The sequence below is a fragment of the Ciona robusta genome, chromosome 13, assembly GCF_009617815.1.
Source record: "Ciona robusta chromosome 13, ASM961781v2".
Lineage (NCBI taxonomy): Eukaryota > Metazoa > Chordata > Ascidiacea > Phlebobranchia > Cionidae > Ciona > Ciona robusta.
Genome location: NC_143247.1, coordinates 3,875,568 through 3,902,881, shown reverse-complemented (window position 1 = coordinate 3,902,881; position 27,314 = coordinate 3,875,568). Strand labels below are relative to the sequence as shown.

Here is a 27,314-nt window from a genome sequence, read left to right as displayed (position 1 = left end):
CACCTGTAAAAAGTGGTGCAACCATTTTAAGGTTATTGTTTGTTGACACTTTGTAAAACTGTCAACATTATTTCACAAAACATCAGCAAAACAATAACCTTGAATCATCTAGCCTGCAGTAGATTCAACACATCTTTTCCAAAAACAAATAACGCAACATCTACCCAACTTTATAAACCATACTACAGTTGCACTGACAAGTAAACATGTACATATCTAAGCCAACCACAATCAGATTCAGTTATAAACGTGCGCGTTAAATACCACAGATGAAGATAATCTTGTTTCTACAAATGTCATTTGTCTGCGGGCCGAGCCATGCAACGTGAGCATGAAGTGTGTGAATCATACCGACGTTGTGCAATGTATATTGACGCATTAAATACCTTATCTAAGTGTTGATTTATATATATATGTATATTTGATTGCGTTATGTTTAATAACAGTATATTTTATTATTCTATTTGCACCATTCGTAATTAGATAGTAATTACAAGTTACACAGTGCCAATAATAAATAGTTATCAATACCTTTGGATTGATGTATATTTAATTATATTATGTTTATTCACGATATTTTATATCATTTACGATTTATGTAAATTATCCTCTGTTTACAATTACTTTTTAACTGATACCTTTAGTTTGTTTGGAAACCTAAATAACTTTAACTTAACCAAAAACTGCAATTAGATTTTGTTTGTCTAATAATCCACCTAAACAACCAACGTATACTTCACACTTGTATTTATATTCATTGTTCTAAAATAAAAAAAAATAAAAAAAAAAAACGAACGCACTAAAATGACCTATGCCTAACCACAAAGCCAAAATACAACTAATTAAAAATTTGATCAAAAAATCTACCTCATTGCACCTAAAAAACCACCAAAACCTTCAATTGAAACCATTACTAACCACAGTTGACCTGCAGAACCCACCATGCTACCATGTATTGCGCGATTTGCAAATTGACCTGTCAATCAAACTGGGCTTAAAATAGAATGTTTAAAACGGTGGCTGGAGTAAAAGAGCGGATAGTTTCATATTACACGCTTGTATTACTACGAATTAAGCTGCACTATATTTGTATGTGTTGTGCGTGTTGTATTGTATGGGTGTTTGAATGATCAGTATTTATATTCATTTTTGGGATTGTTAATTATATATGGGCGTACCTGGCTAGATGTATGATGGTTAAATTTAAAATGACAATAAAAGCAAATATATATCTTTTTTAATGTTTTTTTTTTCTTTGTATAAAGCTTTTACTGGAATAAATATTGAAATTGCAATAAATTTAGTAGCTTAGAAACACAAGTTTGAGTTTCTTTATATCTCTAAATATGCTAGGCTACATATTAGTAGCATTTTGAATGTGATGGTGAAGTTTAAAATAACAATAAAAAGATATTTTAATTTTAAATACTCATTTTCAATTTTAACTAGAATGAATATAGACATAATTACAATGTATTTATTGGCCCAGAAAACCCCAGTTTGGCTTTTTTAATATCATAAACCCAACAACTTCCCTGAAAATGATAAGCTTTATAATAGTCGCATTTTGATTCCGGTTTTTCTCTAAATCCTTTGTTGATAACAATGATAATGTTGGTATAATTATTCCTTAAGCCCACCCTTTTATAACCACAAAAAGTGCAATACCAACGTATAAAGGTAATCACATATTCTTAACGAGGTTACCATTTCAATATAACAATACTTCTGATGCTGCATACGACACAACAGACAGACAGAGAAAAGCAAAAACGGTAGCATATTAATACAATGGTCACAACTCACAATGTATTCAATTTACCGTCTTAATATAGCAAAGCTTGTGGCGGTTACGCAACACAACCAGGGGCAGACACACGAGGGTCTGCCTCCCCTCCCTTTGAATTTAGAAAAATAATTAAAAAAATAATTAAAAAAATATTTTTTTATGTGGGTTATTATTTATGTCAGTCAAGGTATGTTTTTATTGAGCATGTTACGTTTTATACGTGTCCGTTTTCTAGGCAAAAACTTGCAGTCCCCCTAAATTCCTGAATACGCCCTTGAAGACAACAGACAGATAGAAGTATAAACAGTAGCATAACAATACAATATATAGTAAATATAATCCCACCGTTTCAACATCGCTTTCATCCAAGATCCACAACTTCTGCTCCGCAAGAACGCAATATTTTGTTGACCATACACCAGATGCTAGCTGTCCGCATGACAACCGATGACTTGGGAGGCCTTGGATATCTGTGATGTCATAATAAGGTTTTTTACATTACATACGATACACTCAGGGTGCTACCATCTAGACCCCACTTAGGCAGTTTATAGACACTCAGTAATAGAGATTCTATTCTACAAGGGTGAGGTCTTCAGTAAGGCACACCTGAGACCTGGGATGTGGGTATATTACCCCAACACCCAGGGGGCTACCATCTAGACCCCACTGGGGCAGTTTATAGACACTCAATAATAGAGATTCTATTCTATAAGGGTGAGGTCTTCAGTAAGGCACACCTGAAACCTGGGATGTGGGTATATTACCCCAACACCCAGGGTGCTACCATCTAGACCCCACTGGGGCAGTTTATAGACACTCAGTAATAGAGATTCTATTCTATATGTGTGAGGTCTTCAGTGAGGCACACCTAAGACCTGGGGTGTAGGTCTATTACCCCAACACCCAGGGTGCTACCATCTAGACCCCACTGGGGCAGTTTATAGACACTCAGTAATAGAGATTCTATTCTATATGTGTGAGGTCTTCAGTAAGGCACACCTGAGACCTGGGATGTAGGTCTATTACCCCAACACCCAGGGTGCTACCATCTAGACCCCACTGGGGCAGTTTATAGACACTCAGTAATAGAGATTCTATTCTATATGTGTGAGGTCTTCAGTAAGGCTTTGGCCTCAGTTTTTTATATTTTTAATAATTGCCAAAAGATAAAGTTTTGGGTGAAAACATAGACTGCGCTGAACAATGCTGGGTGTAGATATTTCTTTGTTTGTTCTTTTTACACCGAGGCAAGCGACGTTGTATTATACACAACTGTACTGCAGGAGTAATTGAGACCAACAACTTCCTAATTTACTTCCTGGATTATTTATATTTAAACTAATTTGAATTTTCCCGCACTTTCTGAGGTTGTAACATAGTAGTCGATTAATTTATGTATATTTAGTTTAGGTTACCGGTGTTAAATTTAGAATACACTTTCCACAAGCCACTACAATGAGTGTGTAGTTTTTTCCACAACAATAGGTGTTTTTGCACCTTCGGTGTTTTAAAAGGGCATTTATTATGGAGATTTTTACTCTTAAATTTTTGCTAGTAGTTCTATTTTGCCTAAACTAAATTATGATAGGCTTCTTAATGTATGTAACTTATTTATCCTCGCATGGCGGGGAAATGACAGTCGTTATAACACGGGTGTTCTGTTTCATACACCTCGTGCCCACTTACAAGTTACCACGTATGTAACTTATTTATCCTCGCATGGCGGGGCAACGACAGTCGTTATTACAATAGTGTTCTGTTTCATACACCTCGTGTCAGCTTACAAGTTACCACATATGTAACTTATTTATCCTCGCATGGCGGGGCAATGACAGTCGTTATAACACGGTTGTTCTGTTTCATACACCTCGTGTCAGCTTACAAGTTACCACATATGCAACTTATTTATCCTCGCATGGCGGGGCAATGACAGTCGTTATAACACGGATGTTCTGTTTCATACACCTCGTGTCAGCTTACAAGTTACCACATATGTAACTTATTTATCCTCGCATGGCGGGGAAATGACAGTCGTTATAACACGGGTGTTCTGTTTCATACACCTCGTGTCAGCTTACAAGTTACCACATATGTAACTTATTTATCCTCGCATGGCGGGGCAATGACAGTGTTATAACACGGGTGTTCTGTTTCATACACCTCGTGCCTGCTTACAAGTTACCACATATGTAACTTATTTATCCTCGCATGGCGGGGAAATGACAGTCGTTATAACACGGGTGTTCTGTTTCATACACCTCGTGTCAGCTTACAAGTTACCACATATGTAACTTATTTATCCTCGCATGGCGGGGAAATGACAGTCGTTATAACACAGGTGTTCTGTTTCATACACCTCGTGCCTGCTTACAAGTTACCACATATGTAACTTATTTATCCTCGCATGGCGGGGCAATGACAGTGTTATAACACGGGTGTTCTGTTTTATATACCTTGTGCCTGCTTACAAGTTACCACGTATGTAACTGGATTAATTGACTGGTATTTTGCGTTTTCGCACCAATATATTCTAGATCAAAACAGGGCTTTGGAAGTTCCCAGGTGTTATGAACCTTATACCTCCTATGAACTTTTGCACTTAGCATGTAAACAACATTCATGTAAATTAAATGCAAATGTGGAAACTAATGAAGATTTCTCGGGTAAGTTAAATATCAGGCCTGGTGGAAAGTGTTAGAGAGCAGGGGTTAGTAGTCATTGAATAACAATAATTTTATTTGTCTCTTCAATTATGTAGCGAAGAAAAAAAACACATTTAAAACAAAAAGACAGGATAAAGTGACAAAAAAATAGAGAAATTACTAGTTCTGTTTAGCAGATAACAGACTTATTATTGTAAATTAAACGTAAATCCACACAACGCTCACCACACACTGCAAGCCATCCTCTCATGTCCATTTCTTGGCATTAAATTTATCACCATTCACATATAGTTATATAAACATCTGGAAATACAAAATAAAGAATTATCTGTCTACATTAAAAATGTCCAATATGTAACTTTGTGGGTGATTGTTTTTCTCTATGGCTGACAATTTAGACAGCCTATTAGTGGCCACTGGGTTGGAGTAATTACCGTTAAGCGTCTTGCCCAAGGACACATAAGCTGATAAATTTCAAGCTCCAAACCGGCATCCTTTTACAATACAAGCTCCTAGAGTCCTAACCACTGGGCCACAGCACTAAAATTCAAATGACCACTAGCTACACAATACTACATCTACATCATGATTATATACCTATCTGGCTATCCTACTCGTTTTTACCCTTGCCAAAAATTGCATGAAACAACATAAAAAGTTTTTATCCTAGCAAAAACTATATGCTATTCAACAAAAAGTCATTAAAATGGCGGTTATGAATACTATATGACAACTTTACCCAAGCATATACAGCTAATACTTTCTGTTATACCGTAATACTATTTATTTTTCGCACAAAACGGCCAACACTGGCAACAAATATGCAAACGTTACAGCTAGCGTATTTACTGTTATTACGCGGTTTTATTAACACCCAACAACTACAAACAAGCCTTAACAACTATGCAGGTTATGTCTAAGTTTACCTTAAGCAATTAATACCGGCTAAAACAAACAAAATTTAACCTCAAGCCGTTTAGCAAACACGAAAGCTTTGTTTTCCAAACTGTAACTGCAAACATCGCTTTGTTTTCAACAAGTGGTAGGAATTTTATAAATCCTTTTCCGTCAGTGGGCGCTTTAGAGCAGCTATGGTGACGTAATGGATGCGGAGAGAATTCAATTATTTAATTAATATTTAATTAAATATAGAACTGAATAACTTAAAATTGGTTAACGCCATATAAAAGGTTTATTACAAACCCAAAAACTATCCAATTAGCCAATAAACTTTTTCAGTTCCTAAAGTTTGTATAAACTAGAAGGTAACGTGTTCGAAGCTCGGCGTTGGTCGTTATCGTGTGTAAAACATAGAGCGCCTATATAGGAAACAGATTTGGAGACTTGGTATACAAATTTTACTGTAAATCAAAAAATAATATAATATTAAAAAATTTACGGTGTATGTATTAATTATTTTGTCCCCATTTTATTACACCTTAGGTGATTACCCTACTCTGGAATTCTAAAAAAGCGCCAAAAACATAGATATCTAAATTTTGTTTTTATTATTTACAAACAAAAACTGCTAAAAGTTATAGTTTATATTAAAATTAAAATGTTTTTTTAATTTTAGTTGTAATAAATTAAAAATTTCACCCAGTAATACCTAAATCTCTTTAAATGGCGCAACAATTGCCTGCAATGCTTGGGCAAAAGTCAATTAACCTAAACGACGATTCTGTACGTTTTCAAGTCGAATTAGAATTCGTACAATGTCTCTCTAACCCCAATTATCTAAATTTTATCGCCCAACGGGGATATTTCAAGGTAATTATCATATTTCCCTACAATTCTTACAAAAAAAGTATTTATCTCACGTTTAATACATGTTATACATTTAGCATTGACATTTAAAACACAGGTCTAAATTAAGCTTAAGTACTACCGAAAAATAGCATTACCAAACTGTATAACAAGCTAAACCAGCTGTTTATTCACCACATACAAAGCAATAGTATATTTGTTTTTCAGTTTAAATTTTATTGATACTTTTTAAAACCATGTTTAGTCATTACGCATTGGTTGAGTGTCATTTTGGAGTCAATCTTCGCTATCAAATTAAAATAAATAAAATTTATAATTTCAAAAAGTGCCCAACAACACAAAATTAAATCGAACTTCTTTTCTCACAGGAATCCACATTTGTAAACTACCTTGAGTATTTACTATACTGGAAAGAGCCGGAATACGTGAAGTATCTTCGCTACCCACAATGCCTTCACATGCTTGAGCTTTTACAACACCAGGAGTTTAGAAATGAGCTGGTTAACGCACCATGCGCAAAGTTTATCGAAGACCAGATGTTACTACATTGGCAGTTTTACACAAGGAAGAGAATTCGAGTACAGCAGAGCATGGTCGAACAAGCAAGACAAACCGGACAAAACAATGAAAACAGAGGCGTTTTAAATCAACCACAACAGAAAACTTGATAATAAATGAATAAATGCAACATTTACTGTGTTATTAGTTATTTAGGATATCCAAGATAACGCAACAAATAATTAAAATTGAGGAGTTTCAAATCAACCTAGCAAAAAACTTAACGTTATTTAATATATTGTTGTTTATCGGGATTCCAGACAACAAATAAAATCATGGCAACTTTAATGCTGTTGTTTGATTTGATAATAACTTATTTTCTTAATGGGATTATGAATAAATTTGACTTTATCTTTTTGTTATTATTTCCCCCAATAAAATAAACTGAAAATATTAGTTACGTTATTTGGGCTCCTTGCTTAAATCCTCACTGTAGGACCTCATCTATATGGAATGTGCATATACAATGTTGGGGTAATGGGCAAATGTGGCCTAAATCCCAGGTCCCATGGCATGTCTCACTGTAGAACCTCACCCATATAGAATAGAATGTGCATATACAATGTTGGGGTAATGGGCCAACTCTGGTCTAAATCCCAGATCCCATGGCGTGTCTCACTGTAGGACCTCACCCATATAGAATGTGCATATACAATGTTGGGGTAATGGACAACTCTGGCCTAAGTCTCAGGTCCCATGACATGCCTCACTGTAGGACCTCACCCATATAGAATAGAATGTGCATATACAATGTTGGGGTAATGGACAACTCTGGTCTAAATCCCAGGTCCCATGGCATGCCTCACTGTAGGACCTACTCCATATATAATAGAATGTACATATACAATGTTGGGGTAATGGGCCAACTCTGGTCTAAATCCCAGGTCCCATGACATGCCTCACTGTAAGACCTTACCCATATAGAATGGAATGTGCATATACAATGTTGGGGTAATGGGCCAACTCTGGCCTAAATCCCAGGTCCCATGGCATGCCTCACTGTAGGAATTCACCCATATAAAATAGAATGTGCATATACAATGTTGGGGTAATGAGCCAACTCTGGCCTAAATCCCAGGTCCCATGGCGTGCCTTACTGTAGGACCTCACCCATATAAAATAGAATGTGCATATACAATGTTGGGGTAATGAGCCAACTCTGGCCTAAATCCCAGGTCCCATGGCGTGCCTTACTGTAGGACCTCACCCATATAGAATAGAATGTGCATATACAATGTTGGGGTAATGAGCCAACTCTGGACTAAATCCCAGGTTCCATGGCATGCCTTACCCGGTCTATACTAACTTTGGCCTTACCCATATAGAATACTAAAATAAGAGTAACACTGACAAATATAATGCTTTGCTACTATTAACTTCATTATGATCATGCTACAAGGCCTGTGCTGCCCAAACTATCAGGTCATTTAGAAAACAAAGGAGTTTAAATAACGAATTTCATCTAGGTTTAAAGTTACTACTGGACCGCTGATCTGGAATCTTTATTTATTTTTAGGTTCCTGCTATAAGAGTATCTTCTAGGACTATAAGTAAATCCACAAAGCAACTAAATGTACATCCCTGCTACTGTAAACTAAAATATTTATAAAGAGCAACTCTGGCCGAATTCCAAGGTACTCTGGCCTTTCTTACTCTACTCTCTGTTTAGAATAAAAATACATTAAAAGTTTAAAGTTAAAACTGATCACACATAAAAATATCCAAAAAATAACCATTCACAAAGTTGAATTCATGGCAATATAACCAGGCTTAGATTTCATAGGTAATTTTCCTAATATAAAAAAAAGAAATCTCGTACGTTTACGAGTTCGTTACAAATTTGGATATGAGCGAATATGACATCATAAGTAGCATACAAGGTGCGTGAAATTTAAACTTTCCGATTGACGTAAATGACGCAAAGTTGAATTCATGGCAACTTATTAGTTGGCACAAGGTGTACGGGTTCTAGTTGGTAAGAATGAAATCTAAGCCTGGTTATACCTAAACTATGTCTAGTCCAAAATATAATAGAAAATTTAGAAATCCGAAATAGGCACCACATCAAGGGTGTCTTGAGGGCAATTTCACCTCAATTATTTTAATGATGTTGAAGCATCTTTATTGAAAAACCTGTAAACTGCTCAAAATGTTATTTAAATTAAATATCAAGTTTTGTATTACACCATTGCTATTAAACTTATCAATTATGACATCATATTACTTTTAGACCAACACACATAAAATTTCCCGGAAAAAAATGAAAAACTAAATCACACATGATGGATAATGAGTATTGTTCTATAATAAACCCCTATTATGACATCACCATAGCTTCAATTTAAACACAATCCCTATCAAATGTAACAATCAAGCACTAAGCATTCTCCTGAACTCTTCTTCTGCAGTTTTCATTTTTTCAACTTCCCCAATTATTTGTTGAACCTGAAAATATAAGATTTCTATTATTAATGTCATGGTAACAGAGCTAAGATAAGTTTAAATATTGAGGTGTTTACAATAATGGAAACATATACCAACAACTGTGGCAGAATCAAGCATTAAACCCATTATTCTCATACACCTCTCGCCCACTTACGAGTTACCACGTTTGTAACTTATTTATCCTCGCATGGAGGGGCAACGACAGCCGTTATAACACGGGTGTTCTGTTTCAAACACCTCGTGCCAGCTTACCAGTTACCACAAATGTAACTTTGCCGTAACTTTGTAACTTTGCCGGTGATTCATGGTATGACCAACAACTAATTGCCATTAAGTGTCTTGTCGAAGACCATACACGCCTACAACTGTAGCAGCAACGAGCCTCGAACCCGGTAACCCCTAGTTCAAGCACTCTAACCAAGTTAATTTTCCTAATATAAAAAAATATATTAGGTAATTTTCCTAATATAAAAAAAAGAAATCTCGTACGTTTACGAGTTCGTTACAAATTTGGATATGAGCGAATATGACATCATAAGTAGCATACAAGGTGCGTGAAATTTAAACTTTCCGATTGACGTAAATGACGCAAATCGAGGCAGGAAACGCCATTCAGGCGTTCGCAGTGTTGCCAGATAAAAATTGAAGAAATCTTAGTGTTTCACAAAAACTGTAAAAATGCCATTTTAAATATTTTAAATTTTTGTGCAAAAAATCTACGAAAATAAATAATTGTTTGAATATTTCAATTTCAAAAAGCAATAAAAGCTAAAAAGTAAATGAAATTGATGTTTTGAAAAAAAAAGGAAAATGTTACATTAATCTATTAAGCAACAAAACTTTACTTGAAATTATTATTATTTTTTTTTAATTTGAAGAATTTTTCATGTGGCAACACTGGCCGTAAGGATACAATTGATACAAGTTAATTATATATTTATGGTAATGTTGAGAAGCTATTACTTCCTGTAAGGATGTAAGCATTGATTGGTAAAGTATTAAAGGGAGTTTGGCAGAGGAGAATGTTAAATTGTGAAAGTTAATTCTGTAAAAGTAAAATTACAAAAATGAGGTTTATTTTTCTGTGTTTTGTTTTGTTAGTAAGTGCTGGGTTTAATGAAGCAAAAAGAACCAGGTAATTTATAGAGTTAATAATATTTAATTAAAATAGGAGTTACATGGGTGTTCTGTTTCATACACCTCATGCTTGTTTACAAGTTACCACGTATGTAACTTATTTATCCTCGCATGGCGGTCAACGACAGTCGTTATAACTTGGGTGTTCTGTTTCATACACCTCATGCTTGTTTACAAGTTACCACGTGTGTAACTTATTTATCCTCGCATGGCGGGGCAACGACACTCGTTATAACACGGGTGTTCTGTTTCATACACCTCGTGCCCGCTTACGAGTTACCACGTATGTAACTTATTTATCCTCGCATGGCGGGCAACGACAGTCGTTATAACTTGGGTGTTCTGTTTCATACACCTCGTGCCCGCTTACAAGTTACCGCGTATGTAACTTATTTATCCTCGCATGACGGGGCAACGAAAGTCGTTATAACACGGGTGTTCTGTTTCATACACCTCGTGCCTGCCTTCAAGTTACCATGTATGTAACTTATTTATCCTCGCATGGCGGGCAACGACAGTCGTTATAACTTGGGTGTTCTGTTTCATACACCTCGTGCCCGCTTACAAGTTACCGCGTATGTAACTTATTTATCCTCGCATGGCGGGCAACAACAGTCGTTATAACTTGGGTGTTCTGTTTCATACACCTCGTGCCCGCTTACGATTTACCACGTATGTAACTTATTTATCCTCGCAAGGCGGAGCACTGACAGTCATAACATGTACGATCTGTTTCATACACCTTGTAATTAATTAAAACATTAATACAGTTAATTAATTTTCGAAATAATATTTAAACATAACTGGCTCGTTGTTTGTCTGCTAGGTGTAGCGACCACACTTCTTACAACTAAATATAAATATGTTTTAACCATAATTTAAAGACTGTAGTTTTGTCATCCTGTCTTTTGGTTTAAACCACTTTTTTAATCTTCGCTTCCGTAATCAACTATGTTTTAGAGTTGAGTCAGAAAATGAGATTAATAGCATACAGTACTTTATACACAAGGCACACATGGTGTATTCATACACTTCATGCTTACTGTCAAGTTATAACATGGGTGTCTTCTTATACACCAGACACACATGGTGTGTTCATTCATACACCTCATGCTCACTGTCAGGTTAAAAAATGGGTGTTGCACACCATACATGGTGGCTTTATACACCTCATGCTCACTGCCTAACCACCTAACCCTCACTATCACAGAGTCATCAGCAAATGGAGGTTAACGGCAATCGCGAACAAGTTATTCGCGCACAGGCTTTTCATGGAGGTAGCGAGGACGACCCCCGAGCAAGAAAACTTTTTTATTTCTCCGTACGCAGTGTCCGCTGGGTTGTCTATGACCTTATATGGCGCCCACTCAACCACGGCAAGGGAAATAATGGACACGCTTGGCTACACACAACTTTCAACGTAAGAAAATAAATTTATTCATTACTTCAGCTACCAAGCTTAATGTTAATAATCATTTAGCGGCTCATCTGGTATAACCAAAAGTTGCGCAGCAAACGAAAGTCTGTAATACACTACGTTTTTACCAGATTTTATACCCACTGTTTATATTAGTGGCTCATCTGATATAAAAACGTAGTGTATTTCAGATGTTTGGTCCGATATTTGGCAAGACTACCGTCTTTTCCTACCCAGTTTTTTACAAGAACTAATAATGCCAACAGTTTTTGATGATACATTTAGTAAAATAAAGACTTTTTAAGTCCCATGGCATGCCTCACTGTAGGACCTCACCCATATAGAATAGAATGTGCATATACAATGTTAGGGTAATGGCCAACTCTGGCCTAAATCTCAGGTCCCATGGCATGCCTCACTGTAGGACCTCACCCATATAGAATGTGCATATAAAATGTTGGGGTAATGGGCCAACTCTGGCCTAAATCCCAAAATCAAACAAAATTTAAATCGAACCAAACTCCAGGTCCGGCAACTTCAACCAAGCCAAAGTCCCTCGTTTATATCAGAAGATGTTGCACCAGGTTCACCAAAAAGACCACGGGTTTGAGCTCACTTCAGTTAATCGAATGTTTGGGGAATCAAGGAACATATTTGTCCCCAGTTATGTGAAGGGGGTTGAACATTTCTATGGTGCTAAGCTTAAAAAGGTCGGTCTACTGTGATTAATAAATACTTTGATGGTTTTGTCTACTGTGTTTTAGAAATACTTAAACATTTCTAAAACAAATGAAAACATTGCACATTCTATTCTAGATGGGTGAGGTCCTACAGTGACCAAGTTACATACGATGGTTTGGTATATTGTGATTTATAAATACTTTGCATTTTACACAACATGTTTTATGCAATGCCTTATTACAACCGGCCTGAAAAAATGTCTTTACTTATTTTGGCGCAAGTAGTCCTATTAACTCTATTGCAAAACTTTTTGACATCCCTGGCGTAAACCCCAGGTCCCATATCCTACCTCACTGTATGACCTCACCAATATAGAAAACAACAGCCATTTCCGAAAAAATAGGCAAGTTCAAACGCAATTTCTTAAATTCAGGTTCCTTTCCGACGAAACCCCGAGAGAGCTCGACAAGAAATAAACACCTGGGTTGAAGAAGTGACAAACGGGACGATACGAGAAGCTCTTCCACCTAATTCTGTAACCGCTGAAACTTTGCTTGTGCTCATGTCTACACTCTATTTTAAGGTGAATATAACGGGCTTAATACTGTGGTGCAAAATAAATTAGAATATAATTTCTATTTGGTCGATAATGGGTTGTTTGTATCGTCTCTTGCTAAGTTATATATGGGGTATACGTGGTAACTCGTAAGCGGGCACGAGGTGTATCAAACAGAACACCCGTGTTGTAACAACTGTCGTTGCCTCGCCATGCAGGGTCAATAAGTTACATACGTGGTAACTCTTAAGCTGGCACGAGGTGTATGAAACAGAACACCCGTGTTATAACGACTGTCGTTGCCCACCATGCGAGGATAAATAAGTTACATAGAACTTGTAATATGGCAAGTTACATACGTGTAATTCATCATTATTATTGCATCTACAGGGATTATGGGAGAAACCATTTGAAATAAACTTACGATCAACTTTCTACACAACAAACAACGAACAATACCAAACGGACTTCGTTCAACAGACCATGTTTGCCTTGCATTCGTTCTCAGAGCAATTTCAAGCCCATATTGTAGAACTACCGTTTAAGACTTGTAAGTGGGACTGATTGTGTAATACATGTATATAAGCATATGTGAGAACTGTTAAAAATACTGTGGTCGGTCAAATACAACTTAACTTATATAAACACCTGTGAAAAATGGTGCAACCAATTCAAGGTTATTGCTTTGTTGACACTTTGTAAAACTGGCTGTCAAAAATACTGAAGTGTCGGTTAAATACAACGTAACTTATATAAACACCTGTGAAAAGTGGTGCAACTAATTCAAGGTTATTGTTTTGTTAACACTTTGTAAAACCAGCTGTCAAAAATACTGAAGTGTCGGTCAAATACAACTTAACTTATATAAACACCTGTGAAAAGTGGTGCAACCAATTCAAGGTTTTTGTTTTGTTGACACTTTGTAAAACCAGCTGTCAAAAATACTGAAGTGTCGGCCATATAAGTAAATACTAACTTACAAGTACTAACTTTTACACTACCTCTCCAGCATCAAGTACTAACTTTTACCCTCCCCCTACAGCATCCAGCAGATACAAAATGGTTATGCAACTAATACTGCCTGAAAGCAGAGGTGCCGACAATTTAAACTTAATTGAAGATCAGTTTGATGAAGAAAACTTTGATTTTGCTACAGAAGACCAAGAGAATATAAGTGTGAGTGTTTATGAAGGGGATCCCAACTTTTTTTACACCGTGCCCTTTGAAAATTAAAAAAAAAACAATGGCCTCCTACCTAGCATAAATGCAAAGCATAATTTTTTTATCTTTTAAAATATTTATAAACGTATTTTAATTAAAAAAACTTGTTTATACAGTAACCGGTAGTTAGATTGATAAAATTATATAAATAAAATTTTTGTGGTGATATAACATAACTGTTGGCATCATCAGTGCTTTTAAAAGACTGAGTAGACTTGGTGAAACATCTGCTATAGAATAGTAGAGTGGGGAAGATGGGACACCTTTTCAATCTATTTTCTCGTCCCATTTAATAGTAAACATAGAACATTCAAAGAATTATAAAACCGTATCTTCACTTCCATAGACCATTGTTAATTGTTTAAAACACTTTCAGGATATTTAGATCTTATATGCTGAAGGTGTCTCATGTTCCTTTACCCTACTATACATGAGTCTATACTCGATAATTGTAACTCCAATAAAACCAATTATTACATCACAGGTTACTATACGACTGCCCAAATTTCGACTTGAATACGAAACAGATTTAAAAGAAACACTTTACAATATGGGAATCCAAAGTCTTTTCTCGCGCGGTGAGGCAGACTTAAGTGGGATCAGTACAAATGGGGACCTCAGTTTGGGATCGGCTCACCATAAAACATTCATACAGGTTGTTAAAACTACTTTGGTTTAACTTTTAACATTATTGGGCAAGACACTTAACGGTAATTGCTTCAAGCCAGTGTTCACTAATGGGTTGTCTATATTGTCAACCGTACATAAAAACAATTACTCAAGTTACATACGTGATAACGCATAAACGGGCACAAGGTGTATTAGACAGAACACCTGTGTTGTAACGACTGTCATTGCACCGCCATTCGAGGATAAATAAGTTACATACGTGGTAACTTGTAAGCGGGCACGAGGTGTATGAAACAGAACACCTGTGTTACAACAACTGTCGTTTTCCGCCATGCGAGGATAAATAGGTTACATACGTGGTAGCTCATAAGCGGGCACGAGGTGTATGAAACAGAACATCCGTGTTATACCGACTGTTGTTGCCCCGTCATGCGAGGATAAATAAGTTACATACGTGGTAACTCGTAAGCGGGCACGAGGTGTATGGAACAGAACACCTGTGTTATAACAACCGTTGCATAAACAAGTATCATTCATTCATTCAACCCAACTTTATAACTACATGTTGTTGAACCCTTCCATATTATAAAGAAAAGATTTTTTTGACAACTTATCCTAACTATCCATTATTCTGTTAAAAAATTAACCAAGAGGTTGTAACTACAGGTTGACGAGTCTGGGACGACAGCGGGCGCGTCGTACGCACAAGGTGGATTCAGGAGTGTTTCGGACCTTGACCTTGTGTTCAACCATCCATTCATTGTAATAATAAGAGAGAAATACACACAAATGCCTATGTTCATGGGAAGGGTGGCAAGGCCAATGTATTAACGACATTTAACAACAAACTTTTGAACTTGGAGTTCACAGTTCAAACAAAATAACTAAATTAGTTTTCTTTTGACAATATCCATTACTTGCTAAATATTTAATCTATCATTCAACAACAAACAAGAATTTACCTTTGAAAATTACTATTTATAAATTACAACTAAACAGGTTTCTTTGGCTATAATTATATCGCATTACATTACATTCTCTATTGCCCAATACTTCACCAATAACTAAATAAAGCTATCATTCAACAATAAACCTGAATTTGAACTTTGTAATTAACAACAAAACATGGATCAACCAGTTTTCAATTAGTATCACCAATATATAACTTTTTCTATTGCGTATCACTTTGCCCAATCAATTAATTAATAGAACAATAAACATAAATTTGAACTTGTAATTCCTATTCATAAGATACAATTAAACCAGTTTTTGTTTACCTTCGATATTCCTATTCCTACCCGTTACTTGCTAATTAATTTAAGAAATTAATTCAACCACTAACTTTTATCAACAATTCATAATGCACAATTAAACCAGTTTTTGATTTCCATTATTATGCTAAACAACTACGACAATTAAACAACAACCAACATCAAGTTAAACTTTGTAGTTTATAAAAACTAAATCACTTTTCTATCATTGTAACTTAAAATTTAACCACTTTTCCATTACTATTACCAATTCCATACTTTTTCTATGCGTTTTACTTTTACCAACCAATTAAGAAATTTATTCAACAAATATAAAACATTGTATTCTGTTACTTCTGCTACCAGTCAAAGTAAAAACATCTTATTAAGTTTTCAACTGCATCAGTTTTTACGCAATATTGTATATGTTTTCTGTGTGAACTATTTCTGCCATACATTATATATATCTAACAAAACTTTTCTTGCAATTTCATTTTTGTCCCTACATTTTTAAATGCCTGTTCAGGACATCTTTATAAAGAAATAAAGACGTCAAACGATGGTATACAAAATGAATTGCAAGAACAGCTTTATTAGATTGCTTTGCTATTTCATATAATATTACAATGCTCCTATACATTAATGTACTGCTATAATACATTACTGGTATAGCCTATGCTTTATTATACATAATATAACATGTTTGGTATTTCTACAATATATATGTACTACTATACAAATAATGCATTGCTGATTTTCTATAATGCAAATATGCTGTACTACCATGCTAAATGTCTTGCTATACATATTATTACAAGCATTACTATAGATATTTAAACATGTACTGATGTAATTACTTCATAATTCAACACAAACTGACCTACACCTCATACTGCACAGCATCGAACGTTATTAAAATAATAAAACTGATCAAAAAATATTTGTGTGTAAACATTATGTTGTCGGGTTAACTAGTTTTGTGTCATAGAATTCACAATAATCTATAGATACCAATATATAAGACTGTCAGGGAACCTAGGATTTAGGCCAGAGTTGGCCCATTACCCCAACATTGTATATGCACATTCTATTCTATATGGGTGAGGTCCTACAGTGAGACACGCCATGGAACCTGGGATTTAAGCCAGAGTTGGCTCATTACCCCAACATTGTATATGCACATTCTATTCTATATGGGTGAGATCCTACAGTGAGGCACGTCATGGGACCTGGGGTTTAAGCCAGAGTTGGCCCATTACCCCAACATTGAATATGCACATTCTATTCTATATGGGTAAGATCCTACAGTGAGGCACGCCATGGGACCTGGGGTTTAGGCCAGAGTTGGCCCATTACCCCACCATTGAATATGCACATTCTATTCTATATGGGTAAGATCCTACAGTGAGGCACGCCATGGGACCTGGGGTTTAGGCCAGAGTTGGCCCATTACCCCACCATTGAATATGCACATTCTATTCTATATGGGTAAGATCCTACAGTGAGGCACGCCATGGGACCTGGGGTTTAGGCCAGAGTTGGCCCATTACCCCACCATTGAATATGCACATTCTATTCTATATGGGTAAGATCCTACAGTGAGGCACGCCATGGGACCTGGGGTTTAGGCCAGAGTTGGCCCATTACCCCAACATTGTATATGTACATTCTATTCTATATGGGTAAGGTCCTACAGTGAGGCATGCCATGGGACCTGGGATTTAGGCCAGAGTTGGCCCATTACCCCAACATTGTATATGCACATTCTATTCTATATGGGTAAGGTCCTACAGTGAGGCACACCATGGGACCTGGGATTTAGGCCAGAGTTGGCCCATTACCCCAACATTGTATATGCTCGTTCTATTCACAAATATAACAAACCAAACTTACTTTATCAGCATCTGATGTTTGTACATTTGCCGGAACCTTTTTCTTATATTCTTCTTTACTTATTTTATCTTGAAGAGATTTTAATTTCTTTTCCTGGTCAGCTCTCTTGGTTGCCAGCTTAGAAATTTCTTTTTCCAAGTCAATTAAGCCCTAGGTGTATATGGTTTAGCTGTAAAGTGATGAGTTATGCATATACAATGCTTTATACTTAATGCTGTTACCACTGTGGGCTTATTAATCCTTGGGCAAGACCCCTAACAACAATTGCCCCAACCCAGTGGTCTCTAATGGGTTGTCTAAATTGGGTGTTAAGTAAGTTATACGCTAAGCATTGGGTAGTACTGTATAAGAACATAACTAATTTATGTAAGTCATATACTTATGCAAGACTTAGTTGCAAGGCGTTCAGTAATGTTTCCAAAATGGTAAGTTAGCCGGACTTAATGCTGCTACCATTATGGGCTTATTAATCCTTGGGCAAGACATCTAAGGGCAACTTGTACGATGGCACGAAGTGTATGAAACAGAACACCTGTGTTATAACGACTGTTGTTGACCAGCCATGCGAGGATAAATAAGTTACATACATGGTAACTTGTACGATGGCACGAAGTGTATGAAACAGAACACCTGTGTTATAACGACTGTTGTTGACCAGCCATGCGAGGATAAATAAGTTACATACATGGTAACTTGTACGATGGCACGAAGTGTATGAAACAGAACACTCGTGTTATAACGACTGTTGTTGACCAGCCATGCGAGGATAAATAAGTTACATACATGGTAACTTGTACGATGGCACGAGGTGTATGAAACAGAACACCCGTGTTTTAACGACTGTTGTTGACCCGCCATGCAAGGATAAATAAGTTACATACGTTGTTACTTGTAAGCAGGCACGAGGTGTATGAAACAGAACACCCGTGTTATAACGACTGTTATTGCCCCGCCATGCGAGGATAAATAAGTTACATACGTGGTAACTTGTAAGCGAGCACGAGGTGTATGAAACAGAACACCCGTGTTATAATGGCTGTTGTTGCTCCGCCATGCGAGGATAAATAAGTTACATACGTGGTAACTCGTAAGCGAGCACGAGGTGTATGAAACAGAACACCCGTGTTATAACAACTGTTGTTGCCCAACACTAGCACTAATACGTTCAAACACAAATAGACATCCTATTTATTATTTGACATAGAAACAATATATTCCAGCCGTGTTATAACACCTATGACATCACAATTACCTTCAACATAAGATTGACGTTACATTTATCGTTAACAATGGCAACAGCGCACCCCGGTGGCGGCTTCTCCGAGGATCCTAATACTTTGACGAGCGACGAGTAGGATAATGTTTGTATTGTTGTCACGTAACGTGTAACAATGGCCTTTGTTTCATCATCGTTACAATGGACGTATACTGTGGAGGGATACGTATATTAGGCTTGACAGTGAGCATAAGGTGCATAACTATATTTAACTACACAGTATTTAAGCTGTTTAAGCTGGGCTCATCTGGTATAAAAACGTAGTGTATTTCGGATATTTCGTCTGCCGTTTCAACTCTGGGTCTAAATACCAGGTCCCATGGCGTGTCTCACTGTAGGACCTCACCCATATAGAATAGAATGTGCATATATAATGTTGGGGTAATGGGCCAACTCTGGCCTAAATCCCAGGTCCCATGGCGTGCCTCACTGTAGGACCTCACCCATATAGAATAGAATGTGCATATACAATGTTGGGGTAATGGGCCAACTCTGGCCTAAATCCCAGGTCCCATGGCATGCCTCACTGTAGGACCTTACCCATATAGAATAGAATGTGCATATACAATGTTGGGTTAATGAGCCAACTCTGGTCTAAATCCCAGGTCACATAGCACGCCTTACTGTAGGACCTCACCCATATAGAATAGAATGTGCATATACAATGTTGGGGTAATGTTCCAACTCTGGCCAAAATCCCAGGTCCCATGGCATGCCTCACTGTTGGACCTCACCCATATAGAATAGAATGTGCATATACAATGTTGGGGTAATGTGCCAACCCTGGCCTAAATCCCAGGTCCCATGGCCTGCCTCACTGTAGGACCTCACCCATATAGAATAGAATGTGCATATACAATGTTGGGGTAATGTGCCAACTCTGGCCTAAACCCCAGGTCCCATGGCGTGCCTCACTGTTGGACCTCACCCATATAGAATAGAATGTGCATATACAATGTTGGGGTAATGTGCCAACTCTGGTCTAAACCCCAGGTCACATGGCATGTCTCACTGTTGGACCTCACCCATATAGAATAGAATGCGCATATACAATATTGGGGTAATGGGCAACTCTGGCCTAAATCCCAGGTTCCATGGCATGCCTCGCTGTAGGACCTCACCCATATAGAATAGAATGTGCATATTCAATGTTGGGGTAATGTGCCAACTCTGGTCTAAACCCCAGGTCCCATGGCATGCCTCACTGTAGGACCTCACCCATATAGAATAGAATGCGCATATACAATATTGGGGTAATGGGCAACTCTGGCCTAAATCCCAGGTTCCATGGCATGCCTCGCTGTAGGACCTCACCCATATAGAATAGAATGTGCATATTCAATGTTGGGGTAATGTGCCAACTCTGGTCTAAATCTCAGGTCCCGTGACATGTCTCACTGTAGGACCTCACCCATATAGAATATACAAGGTTACTTACAATCTGCTTTGGTCTTGGTGAGATTATATTCCGACCTGAGTGACCGAGTTACTTTGTTCAAATTTAAAACAAAATCAACTTCTTGCTCGATCTTTTCATTACGCCAGTTCAACTGTGATGTAATAATCATAGTTTATTATTTAATAATAGAACCAAAGACACACTCAGTATTACAACGTGGAGTTTAAATAGAAGAATGTAACTGCATCACATTTCATCATTTAGTTAAAATGCTTCGGACTCTACATTTTGAGATTCAATCAGGATTTGGCAGTTTTTTTTGTAAAATATTTCACCCATATAGAATAGAATGTGCATATACAATGTTGGGGTAATGGGCAACTCTGGACTAAATCCCAGGTCTTCAATCAGCTCACTCACCCATACAGAATATAACAACAGTAATTATAACCACTACCACACAAACCTTTTCAATCTCCGGCCAGTTAGACACGGTCACACTTGGCGTGTCATCTCCTGATCGTCGTGGCAACCGTTGCCATAGTTCCTCGCTGATAAATGGCATGAGGGGGGATGTTAAGTGGAGCGCGACATCGAGACAAGTGTATAATACGTTCCGTGATGTCATAATGGCATCGGGATTGTTGCCGGAGAAGACGGGTTTCAAACATTCCTGGGAAAAAATCAATGTCAATGACGTATTTATGATTTCATGATATATGTTATTGTTATTATTGTTGCACATTTACATATTCACACCTCATGCTCGCTGTCAAGTTAGGATACTTTCATGTTTATCCTCGGGGTGGGAAACCAATGGGTTTAATACACGGGTGTTGCACATCGTACACGGTGGCTTTACATACTATATAAACAAGCTAAACACATTATAGCCTACCAAATATACATCACATAACTCATACAACCAGAAGTTAAACACAGCCGTTGTATAAACAGGGAATTCATATTTGGCCAATCCATCAGAACTTAATTTCACAGCTTGCGATAATTTGCTGAGAATCCATAAATCCATGTGACTTTCATGGCCGTTCAACTGCATAGGATGTAAGTTTCATTATTAGCTGATGAATGAATGTCCATATATTGTATAGGTGAGGTCCTAACTCTAGATTATTGAGGCCAACTACAGCCTGTTTCATAAACCTCGTGCCTCGTTATAACACAGGTGTTCTATTTCATACACCTCGTGCCCGCTTACGAGTTACAACGTATGTAACTTATTTATCCTTGCGTGGCGGGGCAACGACAGTCATTATAACACAAGTGTTTTGTTTCATACACCTCGTGCCAGCTTACAGATGTAACTTTGTGGGTGATTGTTTTTCTGTATGGCTTCATACCTTCAGTCCACTTTCCAGTAATGCACTGAGCATATATAGTAGGGTATTTTCTCATCCCATTTGGTAGTAAACAAAGAACTTTCAAGAAATTATAAAACCGTACCATCCGGACTTTCATAAACTGGTAATAATTGTTTAAAACACGATCAGGATATTTGAATATTATGTGCTAAAGGTGTTCCATCTTCCCCCACCCTACTATACATGTAAATACATATAGCATATATATATATACAAATATACATATTATATAACCACCTGTGCTGTTGTACTTGGTACAAAACCTTCACCCAAACCCCTCATAGCAAATTTAAACGCGTTCCATAATTTGTTGCAGAAATGTCGATATCCGAGAATTCGGTTCACGTCTAAGTTGATGTCACGTCCTATAGATATCATATAATATCAATAGATATCATATAATATGTTATTGAGTGCCTATAAACTGCCTCAATGGGGTCTAGATGGTAACACCCTTGGTGTTGGGGTAATAGCCCATGGTGTACCTCACTGTAGACCTCACCCATATAGAATATAAAACACTCAAGTCTCATCCATACCTTGACAAGTATAAGCACTTAGTGCGAACCTCAATGCATCACTCCCACACTCAGGTATACCATTGGGATAATCTTCCTTCTGGCCCGCCATTGCTTTTTTAACTTCTTTCTCATCCAAGTTACCAGTTAATAAAGATTTGTGAAGGTCCTGAAATTACTGTGTTACTACTCTGAACCCAGGATCCTTGGTTCTCCAACCCTAGCCTGGATTCGAACCCAGGATCCTTGGTTCTCCAACCCTAGCCTGGATTCGAACCCAGGATCCTTGGTTCTCCAACCCTGGCCTGGATTCGAACCCAGGACCTCTGGTTCTCTGGTTCTCCAACCCTGGCCTGGATTCGAACCCAGGATCCCTGGTTCTCCAACCCTGGCCTGAATTCGAACCCATGATCCCTGGTTCTCCAACCCTGGCCTGGATTTGAACCCAGGATCCCTGGTTCTCCAACCTTGGCCTGGATTTGAACCTAGGATCCCTGGTTCTCCAATCCTGGCCTGGATTTGAACCCAGGATCCCTGGTTCTCCAACCCTGGCCTAGATTCGAACCGAGTACCCCCCTCTTACCTCCAGAGATATCCCTGTTACAACATCTAATGGGTCGATTACATTTCCAAGTGATTTGCTCATTTTGCGACCGTGGGCGTCACGTACCATAGCATGCAAATAAACTTCTTCAAATGGCAGTTTGTCTGGAAACAAGTTTCAAATATTCTATGAAGTTGGGGCAAGATGGGCCATGGTATTGATGGGGCAAGATGGTACATGTTAGTATTAGGGCAAGATGGCACACAATATTATTGGGACAAGAAGATAGCCCATGTTATTATTGGGGCAAAATGGCACACTGTATTAATGGGGGAAGATGAGACACGTTATTGTTGGGGCAAAATGGCACATCTTATTATAAGGGGGCAATATGGTACATGTTATTATTGGGGCAAGATGGTCCATGATTAGGAAACATAGGATATTATGTGGGACAGGTACCCATCTTACCCCATAGTACTATAATCCCGGTTTCGATACACACAAAGAACTATAGGTACCACAGTGGGACTTGAACCTAGTAACTTACCAGTAAGCATCAGAGAGAACATGACCATTCTTGCAACCCAGAAAAACAAGATATCATGTCCGGTTTCCAGCAAGGTGCCCGGGAAAAATGTCTTCAAGTCTTCTGTCTGGTGAAGGTAAAAGTTATTTAATTAAGTTTCTTCATTATATTCTATTCTGTGAGGATGAGGACATGGGAATAATGCCAGATTTGGCCCATCACCCCAACACCCTTGTTAGTCCAAATTTGATGTGCTTGCGATACGTTTTATTATAACATTAAACAATGAAGTGAAACTATGGTAAACTTTAGGGCAAGTTTGCATATATTCCTGGCAAAGGGGAAACTTAGGCCTATATAGGGCATAGCTGTCTCCAAATAGTATAAGATTAAAACATTAAAAAAAACTATGTATAATATAGAAAATATACTCCAAAATAAAATTTAAAAAATCCCCCATGAAAAGATCACTAATTTGCACTAAAGTGTGCTTAAGTGTCCCATCTTTTTTATCAGAAACTTTCCATTTAGCTCTTATAAAATATTAAAAAACGACTTTATAAAAGATATACCCTCAAAATAATAAAATTAAAAAAGTCCCCATGAAAATATAAATAAATTGACAGCCACCTCTTGTGGCCAGTCAAAGATAGAGAAAGGGAGCAATCCTGAGGAGAACCAAGTGTCAAGTACGTCTTCATCCTGGCGGAGTTTGATCTTGGAAGGGCAAACGTTAAACTTCTTGGCAGCTTTGTTGGTTGCTTCATTCTCACTACGACCTGATACCCAGTATGCACCATCTGTTTCCTATGGGGGTGAATAGGTGTGAATATAAGGTTTAAATAGGTGTGAATATAAGGTTTGAATGGGTGTGAATATAAGGTTTGAATGGGTGTGAATGTACGGTTTGAATGGGTGTGAATATAAGGGTTTTTGAAGCGTGTAATTAGTTCTATATGGGCGAGGTCCTACAGTGAGGCACGCCATGGGACATGAGATTTAGGCCAGAGTTGGCCCATTACCCCAACATTGTATATGCACATTCTATTCTATATGGGTGAGGTCCTGCAGTGAGGCATGCCATGGGACATGAGATTTAGGCCAGAGTTGGCCCATTACCCCAACATTGTATATGCACATTCTATTCTATATGGGTGAGGTCCTGCAGTGAGGCATGCCATGGGACATGAGATTTAGGCCAGAGTTGGCCCATTACCCCAACATTGTATATGCACATTCTATTCTATATGGGTGAGGTCCTGCAGTGAGGCACGCCATGGGACATGAGATTTAGGCCAGAGTTGACCTATTATCCCAACATTGTATATGCACATTCTATTCTATATGGGTGAGGTTCTACAGTGAGGCACGCCATGGGACATGAGATTTAGGCCAGAGTTAGCTCATTACCCCAACATTGTATATGCACATTCTATTCTATATGGGTGAGGTCCTACAGTGAGGCATGCCATTGGACCTGGGATTTAGGCCAGAGTTGGTCCATTCCCCCAACATTGTATATGCACATTCTATTCTATATGGGTGAGGTCCTACAGTGAGGCACGCCATGGGACATGAGATTTAGGCCAGAGTTAGCTCATTACCCCAACATTGTATATGCACATTCTATTCTATATGGGTGAGGTTCTACAGTGAGGCACGCCATGGGACATGAGATTTAGGCCAGAGTTGACCCATTACCCCAACATTGTATATGCACACTCTATTCTATATGGGTGAGGTTCTACAGTAAGGCATGCCATGGGACCTGGGGTTTAGTCCAGAGTTGACTCATTACCCAATGTGCATATTCCTTTTTAAATTCTGATTCATTTATTTAAGATTTATTACAACAGATATTATACCAAATGTATTACATCACTTAAACCTCCGAATGCACTAACCTCTCCTTTAGGAATACTAGAATCATCAATTGTAACAAAATAAGCTGGTATCCGATGCCCCCACCATAGTTGACGGGATATACACCAATCTCTAATGTTGTCCAACCAATGGTACCTATAATGGTGTATTGGCTAGACTTTGTGTTGGGTTGTGTTGTACGATAGGTATAGTACTGTGGGGAAAGACGGGACACCTTTTACACATAATATTAATATTCAAATATCCTGTTCATATTTTAAACAAGTAACAACGGTCTATGGAAGTCGTGAGGATACGATTTTATAATTCTTTGAATGTTCTTTGTTTACTAACAAATGGGACGAGAAATATAATGAAAAGGTGTCCCATTTTTCCCCATCCCAATATATGCATTATAGTGGTGTAATGAATTTTGAATGTGGTTTATACTTTCATGGGGACAAGTCATACCAAAAAATATAGACAATAAAAAAAACGCATACCATGTTTTACAATGCATATCAGGGATAAGCTTAAGTTGTCCGTTCCTCACAGCGTCGACCGAGCGTTTAGCGGCCTCCTTACAATCCATGAACCACTGTACCTTTATAAGTGGCTCTACTATGTCTTTAGATCGACTGTGGGATAAAACAAATATGGTTGAATTCAAAATAGTAACCACTGGGTTGGAGCATTTGCCGTTAAGTGTCTTGACCAAGAATACATAAAACACCTATCAGCATCAAATAAATAAAAAAACTGAATTCACCAAAAAAGTTACAAAAATGTGTAACTTTATGGGTGATTGTTTTCATGTATGGCTGACAACTTGTACAACTCATTAGTGACAACTGGGTTAGAGAAATTATCGATAAGCGTCTTGCTCATGGACACACACGCCAACGCGCCTATTAATATTGAACAAATGTAATAAACATAACTTTCCTGACCCCTCACCTACACACAGGCACCACCATGGGGTTGTCCTTTGTTCCTCGATAAAGCCCTCTGTTCTTGAGCGCTTCTAGAACAGCAGTGCGTGCAGTGAAGCGTTTCATCCCATCAAACTCTGTGTTTGTGTTTATGACATCACCATCGTCGGAGAAAATATTGATGAACTTGAGGTTGTGACGCTGTGGGGGGGGGGGGGAGTTGGGAGTGATTAATGTTTAATTATTTGGCAAATTTATTTAAAAGTTATTATTAATTGCTTAATTAGCTGGTTAAATGATTAATATTTTAGTATCAATAAGTACATAGGTATCAATTCGTTTGAATTATTTTTTGTTATTTAATGGAACATCCTGTCAGTTGAGGTATTTAAATAGCAAAAGATAAATAATCACATAGTCTGTTGACCATGTAATAAATAAACTGCATAAATAGTATAAATAGTTTCATACATATCACATCTTTATACAGTAAAAAAGTCTATTTAGTCCTTTTAATAAACTAAATAAATAGCCCCAAATAATATAATCAAAAAAATAATTACAGCATACTAATTAATTAATTACAGCATACTAATTAATCAAATACAACATATTAATTAATCAACGGCCCACCTTTCCGCATTCATAATCATTAGGGTCGTGGGAGGGGGTTATTTTAACAGCCCCGGTCCCAAAGTCTCGCTCCACCATTTCATCGCAAACTACGGGTAACTTGCGATCGGTGAACGGGTGTTGCACGTATTTGCCGTGTAAGTGCTGGAATGTAGAAGGTAATGTTGTAATATCATTGAATGTAAATTGCTTTATCCTTGCGTTGGGGCAACAACAGTCGTTATAACA

General features: G+C 37.5%; 4 protein-coding genes across 6 annotated transcripts in view; 2 read left to right on the top strand and 2 right to left on the bottom strand.

The window, feature by feature from the left end:
- LOC149725920 (uncharacterized) overlaps positions 1-4,836 on the bottom strand; it is a 53,909-nt gene extending 49,073 nt beyond the window's left edge. For both annotated transcript variants that reach the window (XM_089891652.1, XM_089891654.1), the window contains exons 1-2: positions 4,681-4,836; positions 2,135-2,259 (exon numbers count right to left, since the gene is read on the bottom strand). In XM_089891652.1, coding sequence (XP_089747778.1) covers positions 2,135-2,154 — 20 coding nt within the window. In that variant the 5' untranslated portion in view covers positions 2,155-2,259; positions 4,681-4,836. The remainder of the gene's footprint in view (positions 1-2,134; positions 2,260-4,680) is intronic.
- Positions 4,837-5,939: 1,103 nt separating this feature from the next.
- Positions 5,940-7,173, top strand: LOC149725919 (mediator of RNA polymerase II transcription subunit 31-like). Its single transcript, XM_089891734.1, has 2 exons — positions 5,940-6,225; positions 6,591-7,173. Exons 1-2 carry the CDS (start codon positions 6,079-6,081, stop codon positions 6,888-6,890), a joined length of 447 nt encoding a protein of 148 aa, XP_089747860.1. The 5' UTR covers positions 5,940-6,078; the 3' UTR covers positions 6,891-7,173.
- Positions 7,174-8,920: 1,747 nt separating this feature from the next.
- Positions 8,921-27,314, bottom strand: part of LOC149725916 (valine--tRNA ligase-like) — a 32,373-nt gene continuing 13,979 nt past the window's right edge. For both annotated transcript variants that reach the window (XM_089891661.1, XM_089891662.1), the window contains exons 12-26: positions 27,087-27,230; positions 26,479-26,654; positions 26,025-26,159; positions 25,563-25,677; positions 24,289-24,465; positions 23,680-23,785; positions 23,169-23,293; positions 22,607-22,754; positions 22,305-22,432; positions 21,584-21,739; positions 21,152-21,358; positions 20,725-20,836; positions 19,263-19,438; positions 18,011-18,160; positions 8,921-9,225 (exon numbers count right to left, since the gene is read on the bottom strand). In XM_089891661.1, the coding sequence (XP_089747787.1) occupies positions 9,151-9,225; positions 18,011-18,160; positions 19,263-19,438; positions 20,725-20,836; positions 21,152-21,358; positions 21,584-21,739; positions 22,305-22,432; positions 22,607-22,754; positions 23,169-23,293; positions 23,680-23,785; positions 24,289-24,465; positions 25,563-25,677; positions 26,025-26,159; positions 26,479-26,654; positions 27,087-27,230 (2,130 nt within the window). In that variant the 3' untranslated portion in view covers positions 8,921-9,150. The remainder of the gene's footprint in view (positions 9,226-18,010; positions 18,161-19,262; positions 19,439-20,724; positions 20,837-21,151; positions 21,359-21,583; positions 21,740-22,304; positions 22,433-22,606; positions 22,755-23,168; positions 23,294-23,679; positions 23,786-24,288; positions 24,466-25,562; positions 25,678-26,024; positions 26,160-26,478; positions 26,655-27,086; positions 27,231-27,314) is intronic.
- LOC149725918 (serpin B3-like) lies at positions 10,172-17,057 on the top strand. The gene is made up of 8 exons (XM_089891708.1): positions 10,172-10,360; positions 11,573-11,782; positions 12,306-12,489; positions 12,894-13,043; positions 13,407-13,566; positions 14,059-14,192; positions 14,722-14,892; positions 15,534-17,057. Exons 1-8 carry the CDS (start codon positions 10,293-10,295, stop codon positions 15,696-15,698), a joined length of 1,242 nt encoding a protein of 413 aa, XP_089747834.1. The 5' UTR covers positions 10,172-10,292; the 3' UTR covers positions 15,699-17,057.

Coding starts and splice junctions, on each gene's coding strand:
- LOC149725919 (XM_089891734.1), top strand. CDS start 6,079: ATGGCGCAACAATTGCCTGCAATGCTTGGGCAAAAGTCAATTAACCTA. Junction 6,226..6,590: donor CCCAACGGGGATATTTCAAG/GTAATTATCATA, acceptor CTTTTCTCACAG/GAATCCACATTTGTAAACTA.
- LOC149725918 (XM_089891708.1), top strand. CDS start 10,293: ATGAGGTTTATTTTTCTGTGTTTTGTTTTGTTAGTAAGTGCTGGGTTT. Junction 12,490..12,893: donor ATGGTGCTAAGCTTAAAAAG/GTCGGTCTACTG, acceptor TCTTAAATTCAG/GTTCCTTTCCGACGAAACCC. Junction 14,193..14,721: donor AAGACCAAGAGAATATAAGT/GTGAGTGTTTAT, acceptor ATTACATCACAG/GTTACTATACGACTGCCCAA.